Source organism: Citrus sinensis, chromosome 3 (genome assembly GCF_022201045.2).
Source record: "Citrus sinensis cultivar Valencia sweet orange chromosome 3, DVS_A1.0, whole genome shotgun sequence".
NCBI lineage: Eukaryota > Viridiplantae > Streptophyta > Magnoliopsida > Sapindales > Rutaceae > Citrus > Citrus sinensis.
The window spans coordinates 38863736-38881606 of NC_068558.1; the positions used below are offsets into that span (position 1 = coordinate 38863736).

General features: G+C 34.5%; 2 protein-coding genes across 2 annotated transcripts; one reads left to right on the forward strand and one right to left on the reverse strand.

The window, feature by feature from the left end:
* Positions 1 to 502: 502 nt before the first annotated feature.
* LOC102606960 (uncharacterized protein At1g51745) lies at positions 503 to 6562 on the reverse strand. Its single transcript, XM_006478834.4, has 4 exons — positions 5677 to 6562; positions 3220 to 3812; positions 2764 to 3051; positions 503 to 2134 (listed from the first exon to the last, which is right to left on the reverse strand). Exons 1-4 carry the CDS (start codon positions 5862 to 5864, stop codon positions 846 to 848), a joined length of 2358 nt encoding a protein of 785 aa, XP_006478897.2. The 5' UTR covers positions 5865 to 6562; the 3' UTR covers positions 503 to 845.
* A 3727-nt stretch (positions 6563 to 10289) lies between these two features.
* On the forward strand, positions 10290 to 13592 carry LOC102607249 (uncharacterized). The gene is made up of 5 exons (XM_006478835.3): positions 10290 to 10699; positions 10983 to 11379; positions 11506 to 11583; positions 11687 to 13167; positions 13295 to 13592. The coding sequence occupies exons 1-5, from the start codon at positions 10586 to 10588 to the stop codon at positions 13370 to 13372; spliced, it is 2148 nt and encodes a 715-aa protein (XP_006478898.2). The 5' UTR covers positions 10290 to 10585; the 3' UTR covers positions 13373 to 13592.
* The last annotated feature ends 4279 nt before the right edge of the window (positions 13593 to 17871 follow it).

Genomic DNA, 17871 nt, shown 5'->3' on the forward strand with positions numbered 1-17871 from the left:
CTGAAGCTAATAATTGAGAGGTTGTCAGATGGCGACATTGGACGGGTTTGTGAATAATATACAATGCAGATGCTTGTAGTACTTGGGATATTTAATCACATGCAAACGTACACTTAAAAAGTGTTCCTAGAATAAGTAGAATTTGACCTCTTATTATAAAGCCAATAATGCTTTCTCAAATCATGCCGTCATTTTCAACACATGAAAACTCCCACGGAGACTTGGCTGTAATTGCGGTCCTCAAATCAGCCAAAATGATTGAGGATCCTTCTTCCATATGCGCTGGGTTTCATTTATCAGAATCCAACATGGTTACCGACCAAACAAAATTTGCGTCGGGACGCAGCACCTGAGGGACTACATAAAATGCATCCACAACTAATAAAGGTACACGTGCAACAGCTTCCACATTCCAAAACATAAATACAAGAGAAAAGAGGCTAGCTATTTCCGCCAGCACCGGGGAAGCTACGACTACCCAATCTAGTATGGAAAATCAAAATGAGCATCCACTGTAACTTCTTTTTATATTTAAATTAATCAAGAAAACAAACAAATGCGCAGCAAAATATACATTCATCTATGTTAACACCATCTAGTACTGTCCACTATAGTTTGCCGGTAACTCTTTTCTGCCTAATCAAGCTTTGTCCTCCCCATCTGACAACTGTGCTACTAATATTGGCTAAAAAAGCCACATCATGGAATATATATTTCATATTATGTAATTTCTTTCCCACTACCTGCCAGGTTCAGGCAGGTCATGCCTTTTGGGAGGAAAAGAAAATTGGCAATAATTGTTGCCCTGGAATTATTTAGAGCCCATGTAAAAATGTACATGTAACCTAAGATCGGTTTCTCTCGGCATCACTACCGGAAATAACCACTTTACTAGATACTTTGGTTGGTGGCCTATTAATCTTCTCAAGTAACCGACTGAATACTAATTTCACGGGTATACAGGACACTGTTGTCGGCCCTGAAGACTCCGGTTTGATCAACCCATTCATTTGACTATTACTGCTATCATACAAAGCCCTGGAACTGAGCCTATGGTCAATAGCAAATGAGGAAAGTGTTCTTGTTTTTTGGTTAGAAGATAAGCTTACTTTCTTCGGCAGCTTTTTCAGGGATTTCCTACCCATGGTAGGTCGGGAATTATGAGACTGGTTCTTCCCAATGGGGCTTTCCTTGTAACCAAAACTCCGTATATTGGATTTCTTGGAAAATCTTCTTCCTTCATCCAAAACTGAATGACTTTCAGCAGCCATGTCACCATTAGGTGAAGTTGATAGAACAGATCGTGGGACCCGAAAATTAGTTCTCCTCACAGTCCTCCATGCCGGTGCAAGCGTTCTATCATGATCCACTACTGTATTTCCAAAATAATTGTTTGCAGGAATAAGACATTCAGACGATCCGTCTTCTACGGCTTCAATTTGGATTGGGTGCCCTATTATTGCCTTTCCATTTAACTTGCTCGTCGTAGAAACAATGGGAACACGCCCTTTTTGATAGCTTGCTTGGACCTTCAGATCCACATCTACCAACATAGATCTTGTCCTGCCACCAAAATTATAACGACCAATGAAACCTGGATGAAACTGCCCCACTTTGTTCCCCCAGTGTCCTCTAAGAGTTGGCTGATCTCCCCATGTCATGTTATCCCAATCAATCATATTGCGACTGAAACTATTTAGACCTTTTGATGCAGCCCTTAATCTATAGCCGTATCCTCCATCCAACCCCGTCATTTGGGTACAGAACTCTCTATCATCAGAATCAGCATCATCAACGGCCTCGCTGAAATCATCATTTCTCCAGAAACTCAAACCTTGCCTCGATTTATTTTGCTTCAAAGCCACTCCCTTTACTTCATGACGTGTTCCATGAATAGATCCATCATAATTTTTTCTGTCAGTTCCATCCGCAGAAGATTTTGTAAGATGGCGGATATTTCTTTTGCCTTTCAGTTGCCATTTGGAAACTGCTTCATAAGATGAAATACGGTCATGAGGATGTGGGTGAGACATGTCACCAGATAAGGCTGACTGATCATGCTCCTCACTACTCGTGCTTCCATGTTCTTCCAGTGCTTGAGATCCAAATTCAGCTTCTCTAGGCACAGAAGCACCTGAATGGGCAAGCAACAAATCCGACTGAGATGAAAATAAAAATGACTAAACTAGCAGGCAACAGGTAAACACCAAAGAAAATGCATCAAATCCATCAAAATTCATTAACACGTCTGCAAATCTGAGTACAAGTACATATACATAATTAACTAGGGAATGCCAAAATACGCCACTAATGTTGAAGATTCAATACTACAAAACATCTCCCCCCCCAACACACGACAAGATTCACATTGGAAACGAGCATAATTCAAAGAGGATACAGGAGTTAAATTACCTCAAAAAAGTGAAAAACCAGCAACCAAAGGAAAAAAAAAAAAGATACTACACTAGGTTAACCGCCATTGATTTAAATTAAAGAATTCTTGATACATCAATTGATAAACTGACACCAGTAGATTCAGATACATAATGGGCAAACACGCAGGCAAAATACAATCTCTTAATAACTAACCTTATACATGTTCAGGAAATTTTCTTGGAGTAAAATTGGTCAATCTCAATAGCAGAAAGGAAATCACCTGTTAGTTTGCAAACTAATCTTTCAAACATATCAAAGGCTAAACCTACATAAAACAATCAACTTCTTCCTCAGTGGGAGAAACCATAGTATAGACAAAAATTCAACCTGAAACTGGAGTCATCTCTTCATCCATATCCAGTTCAGTCTCAGATGAATCATCCTCGGACTCGGACTCAGACTCAGAAGAATCAGTTTCATCATCTTCCATAAACCCTGAAGAGCTCTCTTCAACAGAAAAACCAGTACGAGGACCGCTGTAACCATCTTCCAACTGCAGATGTGACATCTCCATCTGGCTTGGAGGAATTTCTTTATGATCCAGAGTCTCACCAGAAACAGCTGGCAAGTAGATACACCTGCTCCTCTTGGACCGGAAAACACCTGTCTGCTCCCCTGAACAACAAATAGTACCACAGTCAGTCAAGTTGCGAGAAATGAGAAACCTGATTCTGCACTATTCTGAAATAATTGAAGAAGTGACTGACTCCTATCAGTCTGTTGACCAAAATTTTATTCAGTCAATGCCTCAAAAACATTTTCCATTTTTGTAAAGAATTTTACCATTTGCAGGACTGGTTCTCCCCATGCCAGGAGCACTACTGGAAGGAGTTTGACAATTATTATCAACTGTAAGTTTCCCAGAACCATCTGAAGCAGAAGGTGAAGAAAGCTTCCGCTTTGGAGGGGCTGTCCTAAGCTCAAGGTCCTTCAAGCCTCTCATCCTAGGTATTACTTCAGAATGTTCATCTTCAAAACTGGGTTGATCTCTGTCTTTGGCTTTTTGAAGGTTTAAAGGACTGCCAACATTCTTATCTTTCAAAGATATTTCAGGTCTCTCTGAAAATTGATTTGACGATATATTCCCAGGGTTCCCAGTGCTTATTTCCAGTGCTCCAGAAGATGTAACTGATTCCTTTTTCACCGAACCAGATGAATTACTTACATGATCAGAAATAACACCCAACTTTCCTTGTTTCTTCAACAACTCCTTCTCCAGTTCAAGTGCATGAAGAATAGCATCTTCTCGACGAGCATATTTCTCCCTTTTCCTGGTTGGCATGCCCAGAGAGGCTTCAGCCCTCTCAATACAATCATCAAACTCACCACATCGGAATGCCTTGACACGTTTGGATTTTTCTAAATTGTACCAATCCCTGAGAAGACACACCATAAAATGTATTGAAAGTGTGAAAAAATAAAAAATAAAAAGAGAAATAACTATGTAATAATTTATAAAAAATGAAAAATGTAAAACAATTATTGATGATTTGAGATCCACCCATGGGCCCCAAAAAAAACTTTATGATGTTAATAATTTATAAAAAATGAAAAAAAATAAAAAATGTAAAACAATTATTGCTGATTTGAGATCCACCCATGGGCCAAAAAACTTTATGATATTAGCAACTTTTGATTACTATAAGAAAACATGGAAGGAAATAAATAAACAATAATACTAATTATATCTCCAAACAAAGTTTCAAATTAAGGTTACAGAAAGAACCCATAAGAAGGTAGCAGACACTCCCTACAAAGTTTCTAAATTTGTCCATTAATTTTGAATGATCACATCTTTCCAATTTCAGAAACTGCAAGGAATTTACAGCACTGTTATTACAATGTAGACCGAGAGTAAGTATATTCAAAGAGAAGTAAAAAAGTCAAGCAGAACACATTGCACTTGTTTTTACTGTAACCATCAAATTTAGTTTGAGATGAGGGATCTTTCAAGCCAAAGCTGCTTCCTCAGAAACTTCAAAACTTGGACATCACAGGGGTTCATTCCTAAGGTAACCTCCTTATGTGAACTGTGTGTCTGCTGAGGGGGCGGAAAACGAATCGGCATCTCCATGTGAGACAGCCTTTTCTATTTTAGTTGGGAAAGAACGGCAAAGTCCATCCTAACCGTCCAATGAAGAATAAGAGGAAAGCAAAGCGCCAATGGCGCACAAAGCACATGCAGCTGCCTGTAGTAACTTCCTGTTACGCGATACATCACTATGAAACATCCTAAGCAAGGCCAAAAATAAGACAACGGCAAACTCCTCCAAAGAATTTTGGTTTTGCTCCCCTTCCGAAAACCAAAAGTATTTTTCAATTTAGTGGACTAATTGTCCATTGACATCAAATGTATTTAATTATGTATGTATATGTGTATGCACAGATATTGTCTATCAAAAGAAAATGAAGTCTATGAGATCATCCATTAAGTGGAAAAAAGTGAACCAATTTTGGCATGAAAGAAATTTGCCCACAGAATTCTTCAGCATCAGGTGATAAGCACCACATAAGAGGACCTTTCCAACCAAAATGAAAAAAGTTTGCCATTCCCACATATGCTCCCAACTTTTATTTCAAGATAAATCACAGCCCTTCATTTCCACATTGACATTGTCAAAACTCAAAAGACATGCTAAAATAGACCATACTCTCCATTAGAGCATAAAGCCATGCTCATTTACAAGCATGTAATAAGATTAACAAGACCAACACGAAAATATGTATGTTGTTTGCTTGGCTTTGTAGCCCAGGAGTAATTGTAATTAATTTTACATCATATGCTTTCGTCAGAATAGTTTTCTATGGTATAGGTCCTAGTCTTCAATAAAAAGCCATAAAACTAGCAATTACACTTACAACTCAATGAGGTTGAGAGTCAAATGTTACTGTATATAAGATCTGATTGAAGTTGGCCCCAAGTAAATCCATCAGTTAGAAAATATATATATATATATAGATATAGATATTTGAATGGTTTTGGAGGAGCAAATCAGAGATAATACTTTCTGTTTCTACCTAATACATCATTTCATTCATTTGTGTGTTTGTAAGTTAAAGATGAATAACTAAATAGAAACCAAAAGTTATGTTGACAAGCAACAATTCAACAAGTATATCAAAACTAAAATCTTAAAACCAAAAGCAATCCTAGTAGTAAACTAAAAATCAATAGCAAAATATTATACCTTTGAGCTGCAAAATACAATACAAGGAAGAGTTGAAAAATGAGAAACTTACACACTGGCATCATCCCTGCCGAGAAGTTTGACAGGTGTGCCTGTTCGTGGGGAAGTGAGATGAGATGTCGTCAGCTCTTCAGGTTCCAATATCTTTCCAGGCCACCATGACCCATTCCTCCTACGCACCCAAACAATTGAACCAACCCCACACTCCCCACCATCACTTTCCAGTTTAGAACCCCCCATTGGCAAAGGCTAGCATAAACAAGTGCCTGAAACCCTAAAAAAAATTTCCTTTTTTTTTCCCTTTCCCTTTCCCTTTCTCCTTCTCCTTATGCTACGATTGACAAGTAAAAAGCTCTCCTCTAAATGAAATTCACTGCTTTTCCTTTTGTGATAATAATATAACAATACCTCCACAATCCTATGATCTTGCACTCTCTGCGATTTAACTATCACAGCCTCTTCTTCTGTAATAATGCATGGAGACAGATACGAAGCTTTACTTACTGGGTTTGTTCAACCACCGGCAAAGAAGGGAGAGAATCGGAGGATCCGAAAGCAGAAACTGGCGTGACTGGAGGATCCGATGGCAATGAATTGGGTCAGAGCTAGGGATTCCATTTAGATTTGGGGATTTTTCATTTCTAGGGTTTTCAGATTGGTTTGATCGTCTTGTTTCTGTCTTTGTTTTGTTCACTTCTCTCTAGAAGGTTCGTTCCCTCTCCCTCTCTAACTAAAAAACCGTAATTTTAATTTCTTTAATTTTATTTTTTAATATTATTTAGTTTAGTTTTTCTTCTAATGTTTGCTTCGCCGGGTTTTGGCAATCACTTTTGGGGAGGAAAACGGAAGACGTGGACGGACGGACGCGTCTAAATCGAAAATTCTCGCACCATTTTTTTGCTGCTTCTTCTTTTTCACTAGTTAAAATAAATGAGAGACTTGCACGTTTGCACTAGTTAAAAAAAAAAATTAAAAACGGAATTCTTATGTTACTCAAAAACTTGTACATAAATTTAGAACGGCGTTTGATCGTATTTGTGTTTGTTTTTCTTTATATTTTTTTTTCATTTGTATTTATAGTAGTCGATGGCTGAAATTTAATTATTTATAAGAATGATAAGGGTTTGAGAAGATCTAAAGATATTAATATTCGTTCATAATCATATACTGCTGTGAACCAAAACTAAATACAGGACAAGAATTCCCCATTCTAATTCCTGACCTTTTGTTTTTTAACTTCCTTAGTTATATATTGTAAAAAAAATGTATTTTCAAAAGATAAAAATTTGCTTTATACACTATAGCTAGGGTTTTTTTAAAATCAAAAGTCTAATTTAATTATTTTCATATATTTAAAATTAACAAAAAATTAAAAAAAATCAATATGATGGTATAATTTTTATAAATAATAAATATAATGGGAATCTTTTTATAAATTGAATTTTAATGTCAAGTGACTACCAAAAAGATAGGGATTGGTAAAAAGTTGGTACTTGGCACTGGCAGAGCGATGGCTAGAATCGATTTTTAAATAAAAGGGTCTGATTATGTTGGTACTGCTCCACTGTAGAGTACTGATGATAACCATACGATTATAGAGATAAATATTAAACTGTAGCCACTACCATACTCCATTGGTTTAACTATGCTCCACTTGCTACTATGATTCAACAGTCATTATCAATGATTCACGATGAAATAGCTCAATCGTAGTCACTACCATAAACAAAAATAATTAAATTTGAAAATCAGAAAAAAAAAAAAAGAGGAAATCAAGATGCATTTTAGAATCATGCATTGCATTGAAAAAATTTTGATAGCCAGTATTGCAAAATAAATAAAAATTGGCTAGATAGAACCCATTTTCTATTTTGTAAAATATAGAACCAAATAATAAAATAAAATACAACTAATAAATTAACAGATATTTTTTTAAATGTTTAAATGTCTTTTTCTTTTAACGCTCGGATATAAACCTCATAAAATTTTACAACAATTAATGCAATTTTATGACGATTAATGGTCTGGTACTTGAAAAATACTATAAGTTTCCATTATTTGTAGATTAACAAATATATGAATACAAATTTTATTTACATAATTTGTATTGATATTTTATATTGTTTCTATATAGCAAAAAAAAAAAATTTATTGCACTTTGTTTGGGGAGGCAATTCCACCAAGCCACATGTCACGAGGGTTGGCTCCTTCTCAATTAAAATAATGTTGGGTCTGATTGAAAATTCTGACTTAGTAATCTACAATCCACCTAATTCTGCTACGTGGTCTAGAAAATAAAACTAAAAGCATATTCAGGCAATATGGAGCAAATAAGTCTTTGTTATAACTTTGATTATGATTAATGTTTTGTTGACTAGTAGATTTGGACTTAAACAATAATGGTACTATTGTAAGCAGTGGCATGGGAGCTGAATACATGAATGAATAATAGAAATTTAATAACTTAATATTAATGTTTTAGAATTGTTAGTGCCCAAAAAGTGTAATTAGGCAAAATATGAAAAAAATAGAATGTTTTTAAAAACTGAGTATGAAAATATGAAGGGAAATTGTTTAAGAAAATGAATATCGAAATGTCTTATAGAAGAATTCTAAAAACATGTTGTTTGTAAATGTGTTTGGAAGAATTTTGAAAATGTTGCAGAAATTATTTTTGGAAATGTGTTTGAGAGGATTGATTGGAAACCAATCCTCTACATCATCCTTTCTAATTTTCTATTATTATGACGCTTACATTTCCGATAGCCCATACAATTATCAACGCCATACAAACTTATCAGCATTAATTGGCTTAGTAAAAACATTTGTTACATTGCATTTTACCTTATGCATGCTTTGTTCATGCACATTCAATTCATATTGTCAATTATGTACATTCAATTGTGATGCATGCTCCCTAAAGTGAGCCTCTTCAAATAATAATTATCTACTAAGTCCTTGACATTTAATTTGAAAGCAAATAAATAGTAGGTGCATGAGAATCAACAATGTATGCTTGTGATTTAAGATTTAATGTTTTAAACTAGACCTTTTTTTTCTAATAAAGAATTTTTTATTCTGTACTAACTTATTTCACAGGACATTTTTCTTATGGGGTAAGGTTCCCTAAGTAGCAAAGGTGATGAGATTAAGGATAGAACTATCACAAGCACATGCGATGAGGCATATTCAGATCCTACTCAAATTCCCGTCGGACCCGTTATAAGAGCTCGAGCAAAGAAATTCAAAGAAGCGCTTAATGGATTGATTCAATCAACTTGAGTTCAATCAAATTCATGGAGGCCCGTTGAAGGAATCGCACATGATGAATGCATAATTCAGGCTTTTTAAAGCTTTTAAGTAATCACTTCCATGAAATAGGGAGTTGGCTTGCACATTATGGCGGAAAAATATATTATTTTATTTTTTCATATACTTTCACATTTCTTGAGAAGGCTATTAGGAAAACAAATCAATTATTTTTATTTTAATCGCGTAGTTTCCATTTTAATTGATGTAAGACATTTAAGCCAATTAAGATCCTGATTTGATTTAGATTTTTTTCCTATTTACTTAGATTAATATTATGATTTAATTTAATTTTTTTCCTATTCGCTTAGATTATGATTCTGACTTGATTTATACTCTTTCCTATTTGTTTAGATTCAGATTCAGATTTAATTTTTGGTTTAGCATTTATTTCTAAAAATTCTTGTAATCAACCCTATATAATGTAATCGTATCCAATAAACAAATATATATTTTTTGATGCAATTGGTGAGAGAGTTAATTCTCTTTAGTTTTTTACAAACTCTTTGAACTTATCGGATTTCCATGGCATTCAAACTCTTGACTTATCAGTCAAACCATCCATAATTGATTGTGGTGTCTTCACATACCAAAGTTCATACTTTCATTAAGCATTGAGTTGAGATTCCATTCAATTCCTGATTTAGATTCGATTTTAGGGATTAAATTGATTAGCGTCGCGTCAATTCTTGACGGGGTTCGTATCAAAAAGGGTCTAACACAAATTGAGCCTTACTTTGATGTATTTGTATCTTACAAACCATAGTTTGTAGTGGTTACCCTAGCACAATAATTTGGATACATCATAAAATAAGCATCTAACAAATTGGATTGGACTTTTGGGCCGGTCATTGATTTTTAGGTGTTAACACACTTTCAAAATTATTACTTATTTCTATCAATAATTAATATTGTTTCCATAAAAAACAAAAAATGGTCGTTGCACTAGACTGTAATTTATTTCTATTAATAATTTATTTCATTTTCAACGGTAAGTGGATGATATAGGTTAGGTTTTTATATTTTTGGCTAATACCAAATATATATCTTTTACTTTATTCTTTATTTACTTGTTATTAACTCCCCCCCCCTAAGGTAAGCATTATTACAGTATTAATTTGAACTTTAAAGAATAAATAATATAAAATAGCTGAACCTCAAATGAGTATATTGAGCGAGGTGGGGCTAAAGAGTCCTTTTTATTCCTGGTTCGTTCAACCAAAAAGGATGAAAAATTTACTTGGGACGACCATATTTTAATCTTTATCCCGGTATCCCCTGACCATAACAAATCAGTGCCCGTTCCCACAAGGAATTTTTTTTTTCATCTTTAATTATTATTATTTTAAAGACAATTATAGTAATAAAATGGTTTGGGGGATTTTCTTTTTAATTTTTTAATAAAATTTACCAAACTCCGGATGCGTCGGGATAAACAAATTGAAATATGAATATCTTACACGTGGCAATAAGTGGGCTCCGAATTTTCAAACTTCAAATGGCGCTCCAACGGTCAAAAATTTCTAGGTTTCCTTTCTACTTCTTCACATATATAAGAGGCCCGCCCCCTGATCTTCATTTTGTTCAGTAGCAGTCGAAGAAGAAGATTTCGATATCAAATCAGTTATCAAATACGCCAGACTAAAACGACGATGGATTTTCACAGCCTTACAAGGAAAGAGCTCCAGACTCTCTGCAAGAAGAACAAGATTCCTGCTAACATCACCAATATAGCCATGGCCGACGCTCTCTCTGATCTTCAATACGTAAGTTTCTTATTCTTGTTCTTGTATTTTCTTGTGCTATTTTCATGGGAATCAATGATCAGATCTGATCTAATCTAATCGGTCGGAACTACGAGGGCCGTAGAGTAGAAATATAAAGCGTGTATGGATCTTAACAAAAACATTTAAAAATTAGGTCCGGCCAGACGTAAAATCGGCATACTAGTGTGTAAAATTTTATTATAGGCCCTTATTTATCATGAAACTACTTTTAGACCTGGAATCTAATCAAATCTTGCTGCTTTTTCATATTCCTGAAAATCAGGTCGAGGGATTGGATGACTTGATGATGAACCAAGAAAAAGCTGCTCCTCAAACACCATCAATTCCTCACACTGTTAGCAGAACCAAAGACCCTGAAACGGCGGAGCCCTTGACCCGTTCACGTCGCACCACCACAAGAAGAGCGGTGTTGGACCAAGGAAGCAAGAAGGATGTGGCCGAGACCCCAGCACCGGCAGCCAGCAGCACCACCAGCAGGACTAGAGGAAGGAAGGCCCAAGTGGATTCTTCGGTGCCAGTGCGGACGAGGCAGTCTGTGAGGTTGTTAGAGAAGAATATGGCTGAGTTGAGCCTGAAGGATAGCAAAGCAAGGGCGGCAGCACCTGTTATAAAGATGGACTCCTTGGACCAAACTGTTGAAGAATATCATCAGGTGTCTGGTATGTGCCTATGGAGATATCTTACCAATGGCTACTGGCTTGTACTTCTATCTCTCTCTCTCTCTCTGTATATATATGAGTATATATATATATTTGGTCTTTCTAACATTTGAATTATTATTATAGATAAAGCTCTGCAGAAGAATGACAGTATTGATAATGGTGATGATGATGACAAGAAGAAGGCTCACAAAGATGAAATTGGTGATTTTTTGTTTTCTGACTTTCTCTACTTTCTTTTTTTTCTGTCATTTTGGTATCTCATAATTCTTAGTCTAGTTTTTTATTTCTGCTTTTAATGTGTCAGTGACTGAGAATGCTTTTGGGGAGGCGAAGTGTGTGGGAGATAAGGTTTCTGATGAAATCTCTGATAAGATGATGGATGTTGTTGATGAAGAAGCAGATCAAATGGACCAGATAATTGCTTCTCAACAATCAGCTGATCCAAATCAATTGGCCAACAAATCTATTGGTGCAGATGCTCCCAGTGATTTGGATGCTGATGATGATAATGACTCAGATTCTCAGAAGCCTGTTGCTATTCAACAAGACATCCTTGATGTTGATGATGAGGCTGATTCAAATCAAGATGCCTCCAAAGAATCTGCTGTTGATAAGGATGCTGAAGATGATGACTCGGATTCTCAGAAGTCTGTTGCTACTAAGGAACAACAACACAATGCTGATTCAAATCAATTTGCCGCTGAATCTGTTGTTGATACGAGTGTTGATGATGTCTCAGATTCTCAGAATTCTATTGCTAATCAACAAGGCAACCCCATTGCTGAGGCTGTTTCAAATCAATTTGCTACTGGGCCTATTGTTGATAAGGATGCCGAAGATGACTCAAATTCTCAGAATTTTGTTGCTAATCAACAAGAAAACCCTATTGCTAAGGCTGTCTCAGATCAATTTGCCACCGAGTCAACTGTTGATACAGATACTGATAATGACTTGGATTCTCAGAATTCTGTTGCTAATCAACAAGGCAACCTCATAGCTGAGGCTGATTCAAAACAATTTGCCACTGAGCCTATTGTTGATGCAGAGGCTGATGACGACTCAGATTCTCAGAAGCCTTTTGGTAATCAACAAAACATCCACATTGCAGAGGCTTATTCAAATCTATTTGCCACAGAATCTATTGCTGCAGAGACAGAGACAGATGCAGATTCGTCAGCTAGTGACACTGATGCTGATGATGACTCAGGTTCTCAGAAGTCTATTTCTGATCAATTGGATATACAGACTACTGCAGCTGAATGCATTGAAGACGAGTTGTTTGATGTTGGCTTGATGGAGGCCTATGAGGATGAAACTCCAAATTCTAATTCTGTGGAGCAGCAAATAAGCCATTCTTCTTCTCCTCCTCTGCCCCCGGGCAACAGCATGAAAAAGTCGCGTGACATCCATGTTATGTTCTCATCTAAAGAATTTGCCATGGCATCATCACCAGCGGCCATTGCCAAACAATCTAATTGTTGCGATTCTTCTGGCCCCTCACCAAATCAGTCAGAGGCGTCAAATCAGAAGCTGGCAGCCCTTATTCAAGCAGACAATAAGGAGAACATTGACAGCAGTGGCATGGTCTTGATCATGAAAGATGAGGAGTCTAACAAGAAGGATAATGTAAAGAAGAAAAGGAACAACATTAACATTGCTGAAGATGATAGCAAGCCAAAATCACTCAATGACAAGAGTCTAAGACAGCTAACCAAGATGCTCAAGGAGAAACTGCAGATATCCAACAACAAAAAGAACAATGAAGAAAAAAACAACACCACCAAGGTGAATGGCTAGCTTCTATTACTATTACTATTACTATTTCATTAAACTGTTGACAACTCAATTACTAGTCGTTGTTTTATGCTTAACTGCTAGTAAAATGTTTGTTTCTTTGTTAATGAATGAGCAGAAACAAGTGCCAAGGCCAGCCTTGCAGACGCTGCCAGAGAATCTAATGCCTGCCGGTGGACCAAAGAATGAAAACTAATAGAAGTGATGATGATGATGATGATGATGAGATGATGATGCATGCAAAAAGAGGAAGAGGCCAGTTTTTGTCAAGTGTTGGTTGAGTATTATGGGGGTTTTAGAAAACCTTGGTTTGCCCCCTCCTTTTGTTTGTGATATAAGTTTTGATGTAATAACGTTAGACTAAACCCTAAACCCAGTTTAGTAATTTGATGATTTTAAGATCCATTTTGTTTCTTTTCAGCAAGAGTCGTATTGGTAAAATATATAAAACATGGGTTCCTCTATGATGCTGTAATTTTTTTTACAGCATCAATAATGTATTAAATGTATTGATCTATTTAATCAATGGTATACAATATTTATACTAAAAAATAAGTTAAAAATAATGGTGACCGTTCAAGTGGGTGGATAATTTTTGTAAAATAATTATAACCACCCTTATAGTTTGAAATAATTTCACTTAAATAGTATATTTTATTTAAAATTACTTTTCATTCCTCCTTTAAATTTGTAATATAATAATCTCTTTTAAATAAATCTTCCAAAATTAGTTACCATTAAGTATAAAATATAATATCAAGTAGGTTATTTAACACAAAGTCTTGAAATAAGTTGTATTGTATGAATTTAATTACAAACTATTAATACTTAAACAATAATGATAATAGAAAGCATTGCAATAAACTATATGAGTCATATTTTATTCACCAATTATTATTGAAAAATATATGTGTCTATATAACTATAGAGTGAGAAATATTTTGATTTAAATTTTTATCAAACAATTAAACTATTTATTTCATGCAATTCAATGGTGGAGGATATAACATTATGCAATGTTGTTTTGACTTTCAATATCAACCATTAGACTATGAGATATTAGTGGCTCAAATATTGTGCCAAAATTTTAAGTTAAAGTATCCCAAACCATATCTTTATAATAGAAATATAAAAACATACAATGATTTTTTCCTCATTTTGTCTATTAAATATTATTTGATGTAATATTTTATTTATTGTCACTATTAATTATCATAATAAAAGTAATGACTCTTCATAGCATAAAAATTTTATAATTACTATCAAAGAATAACAATAAAATAATCTTTCATAATTCATAAACTAAAGTTAATTAGGAATATGTGTTAGATTAACTTTTATGAAATTAACAAAGTGACATTTGAAAATAAAATGAAAACAAGCTTGTGAAAGTTAAATTTTATAAGGCTGAGATAATTTCTTACCATGTCAATAAAAATCTAAAAATATAAATGATTTTCTTTCATTTTTTTTCCCACGTAAATATTATTGGAGGTAATATTTTATTTATTGTCACTATTAATTATCATAACAAAAGTAATGATTCTTAATAACATAAAATTTTATAATTACAATCAAAGGATATCAATAAAATAATATTTCACGATTCATAAACTAAAGTTCATTAGGAATAAATATTAGATTTAACTTTCATGAAATTAACAAAGTGATATTTGAAAATTAAATGAAAATATATAGGCTTATAAAATTTAAAATTCCTACCATGTAAGGATATTAATTGTAAGATAAATATAAAGTTCAGAGAATAAGTATGTTAAATGGGTGTTAAAAATAATACATATTTCATGATCAATTATGCAATTACCCTTAATATTATATAAAATAATGAGTATTTTAATATACGATATGAAATTTTATTAAAACATGAGTGATCAAGTAATTTTTATGTTACAAGCAATCTCAACAATGAGTTTATTGATGTAACTATGACATTTACTTAAGTATATGTACTTAGTTGTGTTATTTATTAATATTATATCATATATAAATTTTGCAATTGCAACTTATTTATTTGATTTGTGTTAAATAACCTACCATTATATTTTATACTTAATGGTAATAGATTTTGGAAGATTTATTTAAAAAAGATTATTACATTTCAAATTTAAAGGAGGATTGAAAAATAATTTTAAATAAAATATGCTATTTAAGTGAAATTATTTTAAACTCTAAGGGTGGTCATAGTTATTTTATAAAATTCTCCACCCATGTTAACCGTTTACCACTGTTTTTATTTTTATTTTTACTGCAAATATTGTGTACCATTAATTAAATCCAATGGTACATAATTAAAAATATTATTGATGCTGTAAAAAAATTACAGCATCATAGACGAACCCATAAAACAAAGATTCTATACTCATCTCTCATTTTAGTATTTACCGCCTGGACAAAACAAATATTTGAAGAGATTTCGGAGAGCTTCAGAATTTTGGAAATTTATAAAACTTTGTAAAGGCTTTCGAAATGTACCTTTGCTTTTTTTTTTCCCTCCAACCATTTTGTTAGTAAGTTTTCAGTTCAGCGACTTTATAAAAGCGCTGACAATTATTTTTCCATCCTTTTTTTTTTTCCCTTGAAAATGAAATACAATAAAGCGCCTACAAAATTTGAAAGTAATTTTAATTTTTTTTTTTTTTCAATAGAACTCGTGGCAACTTAAAGTCATATTAAAAAAAGGATAATTTTTAGAGATCTCCCCTGAGATTTGGTGTATTAACACCTAAATAGAATATATTCATATAATTACATATACCTTCCCTACAGTTAGTATAAAAATACGTATAGCGTCAAATAGAAGGGTAAATGTGTAAAAACATATTTTAAATTAAAAATATTTACTTTTACCAAATCATTAAAATTTTGACCCAGTTACCTGTTATTGGCCCAACCTTGACCAGCCGGTCATGGCTCTACCGGAGGCTGGTGGTGGTGCTTTGCCACTGCCGGAGTCCTCTCCTCACACCGGCGACCAACCCCATTCACGGCAGCCTTTAAATCAATTGCGTCCACCAACACACATTAACCCAAAGTACACTTGAAGGGTCTCTTTAGCTTTGCGTTTTCCCTTCACTAAGAAAATTCATCAGCTAATATAATAAGTTTTGTTGCCTTAGATTTGAGATTATAGAGTCCTGAGCAGATGTTGTGGTTGTGATGTGGGTTTTATTGTATTTGACTAATAGGCAAAACACCTTTTATTAGCCTACAAGGACGGTGTCTTTTTTTTTTTTTTCTTGTTGGTGAACTTCGTGAAGAATCCAGCTTACTTCTTTCTTCCTTTTCTTTCTTCATTTTAATTCATTTTTTTAAATTTATAATAACTTTTTGAGATTGAATTATCGGCTTCAAATGTAAATGAATGGTATTTAGTATGTCACAAGTGCATAGTTTTTTTTTTTTTCGGATGTTTATTGTTGCTGGAATTAATTTCTCAAGGTTTTGGCACCACTCTCCATTGGATTTGCTGTGTTCATGGTACAATTGGCCACAATCCTAATCACTCGCACTGGAATTAACCCAGCAAGGAGTCTCGGGGCTGCTGTTATTTACAACAAGGACAAGGCCTGGGATGACCAATGGCTCTTCTGGGTGGTGGTGCTTTGCCACAGCCGGAGTCCTCTCCTCACACCGGCGACCAACCCCATTCACGGCAGCCTTTGAATCAACTGCTTCCACCAACACATTAATCCAAGTGGGCTTTTGTCTCATTACAACCCCCACACCCCTGCTGTCCCTTTGGCCATCGCCGACGCCACCCAACAGCCGCTAACATCACCCTTGAGCCATTATGATACCATGCCGCAACCTCTGGCATCCCAAAACCCAACTGCACTCAGCTCTCAAAACCCTTGTTCGGGCTTGTCATGCCGCATACCGCTGCCGCAATTTCTACCAACGGTGATGGTTCCATATCATCACCGTCCATCCCCTTAACCAACCCCTCATGCAACCCCGACCTCACTAACATCTCAACAACTACGAACGCATGATTTCTTCAACCTGCACTTGCGGCCACTTTCAATGGAATGCTCACTGCCAACGGAATTCTCAAAGTTATATCTAATAATTTATTATTTTAGTAGGAAGGATATTTAGTAATTTTAAATATTTACTAACGGTCAACTTTATTAATTAGCAAGAAGGATATGTATATGTAATTACATGAATACATTCCATCTAAATGTTAATACACCAAACTTCAGGAGAAGTCCCTAAAAATTACCCTACTAAAAAAAGTACATGATGTAAATCACAAATATTCTAAAAAATTAATATCATTAAATTTTTTTTAGGCAACTGCTACAATTGAATTAAAAAAAAAAAACATTTCACACAGACTCCTTAATTGTCTGACAATAATAACTGAGTCATTCCCCAAAAAAAAATTGATTTTAGGCGAACGGTTTAAGACTGGTGAGTTTAGTGATTTTTAATTAACCCCTAATAATCCTTATTTTTTTTTCCTTAAATTCTACTAGAGCAACTAAAACTTTTTCTTTTAATTAACATAAATAAACTCACTTCTCTTATTGTTAAACCCCAAGACCAGATGGGTTCTTATAACTCATTCGATGCATAATCAAAACCTACTTACTCTATTTTTCAACATAACCAGCATATGCATGCCAAAAACTACTGTAAAAATGATATCTGCACACCATGGGCACTCGG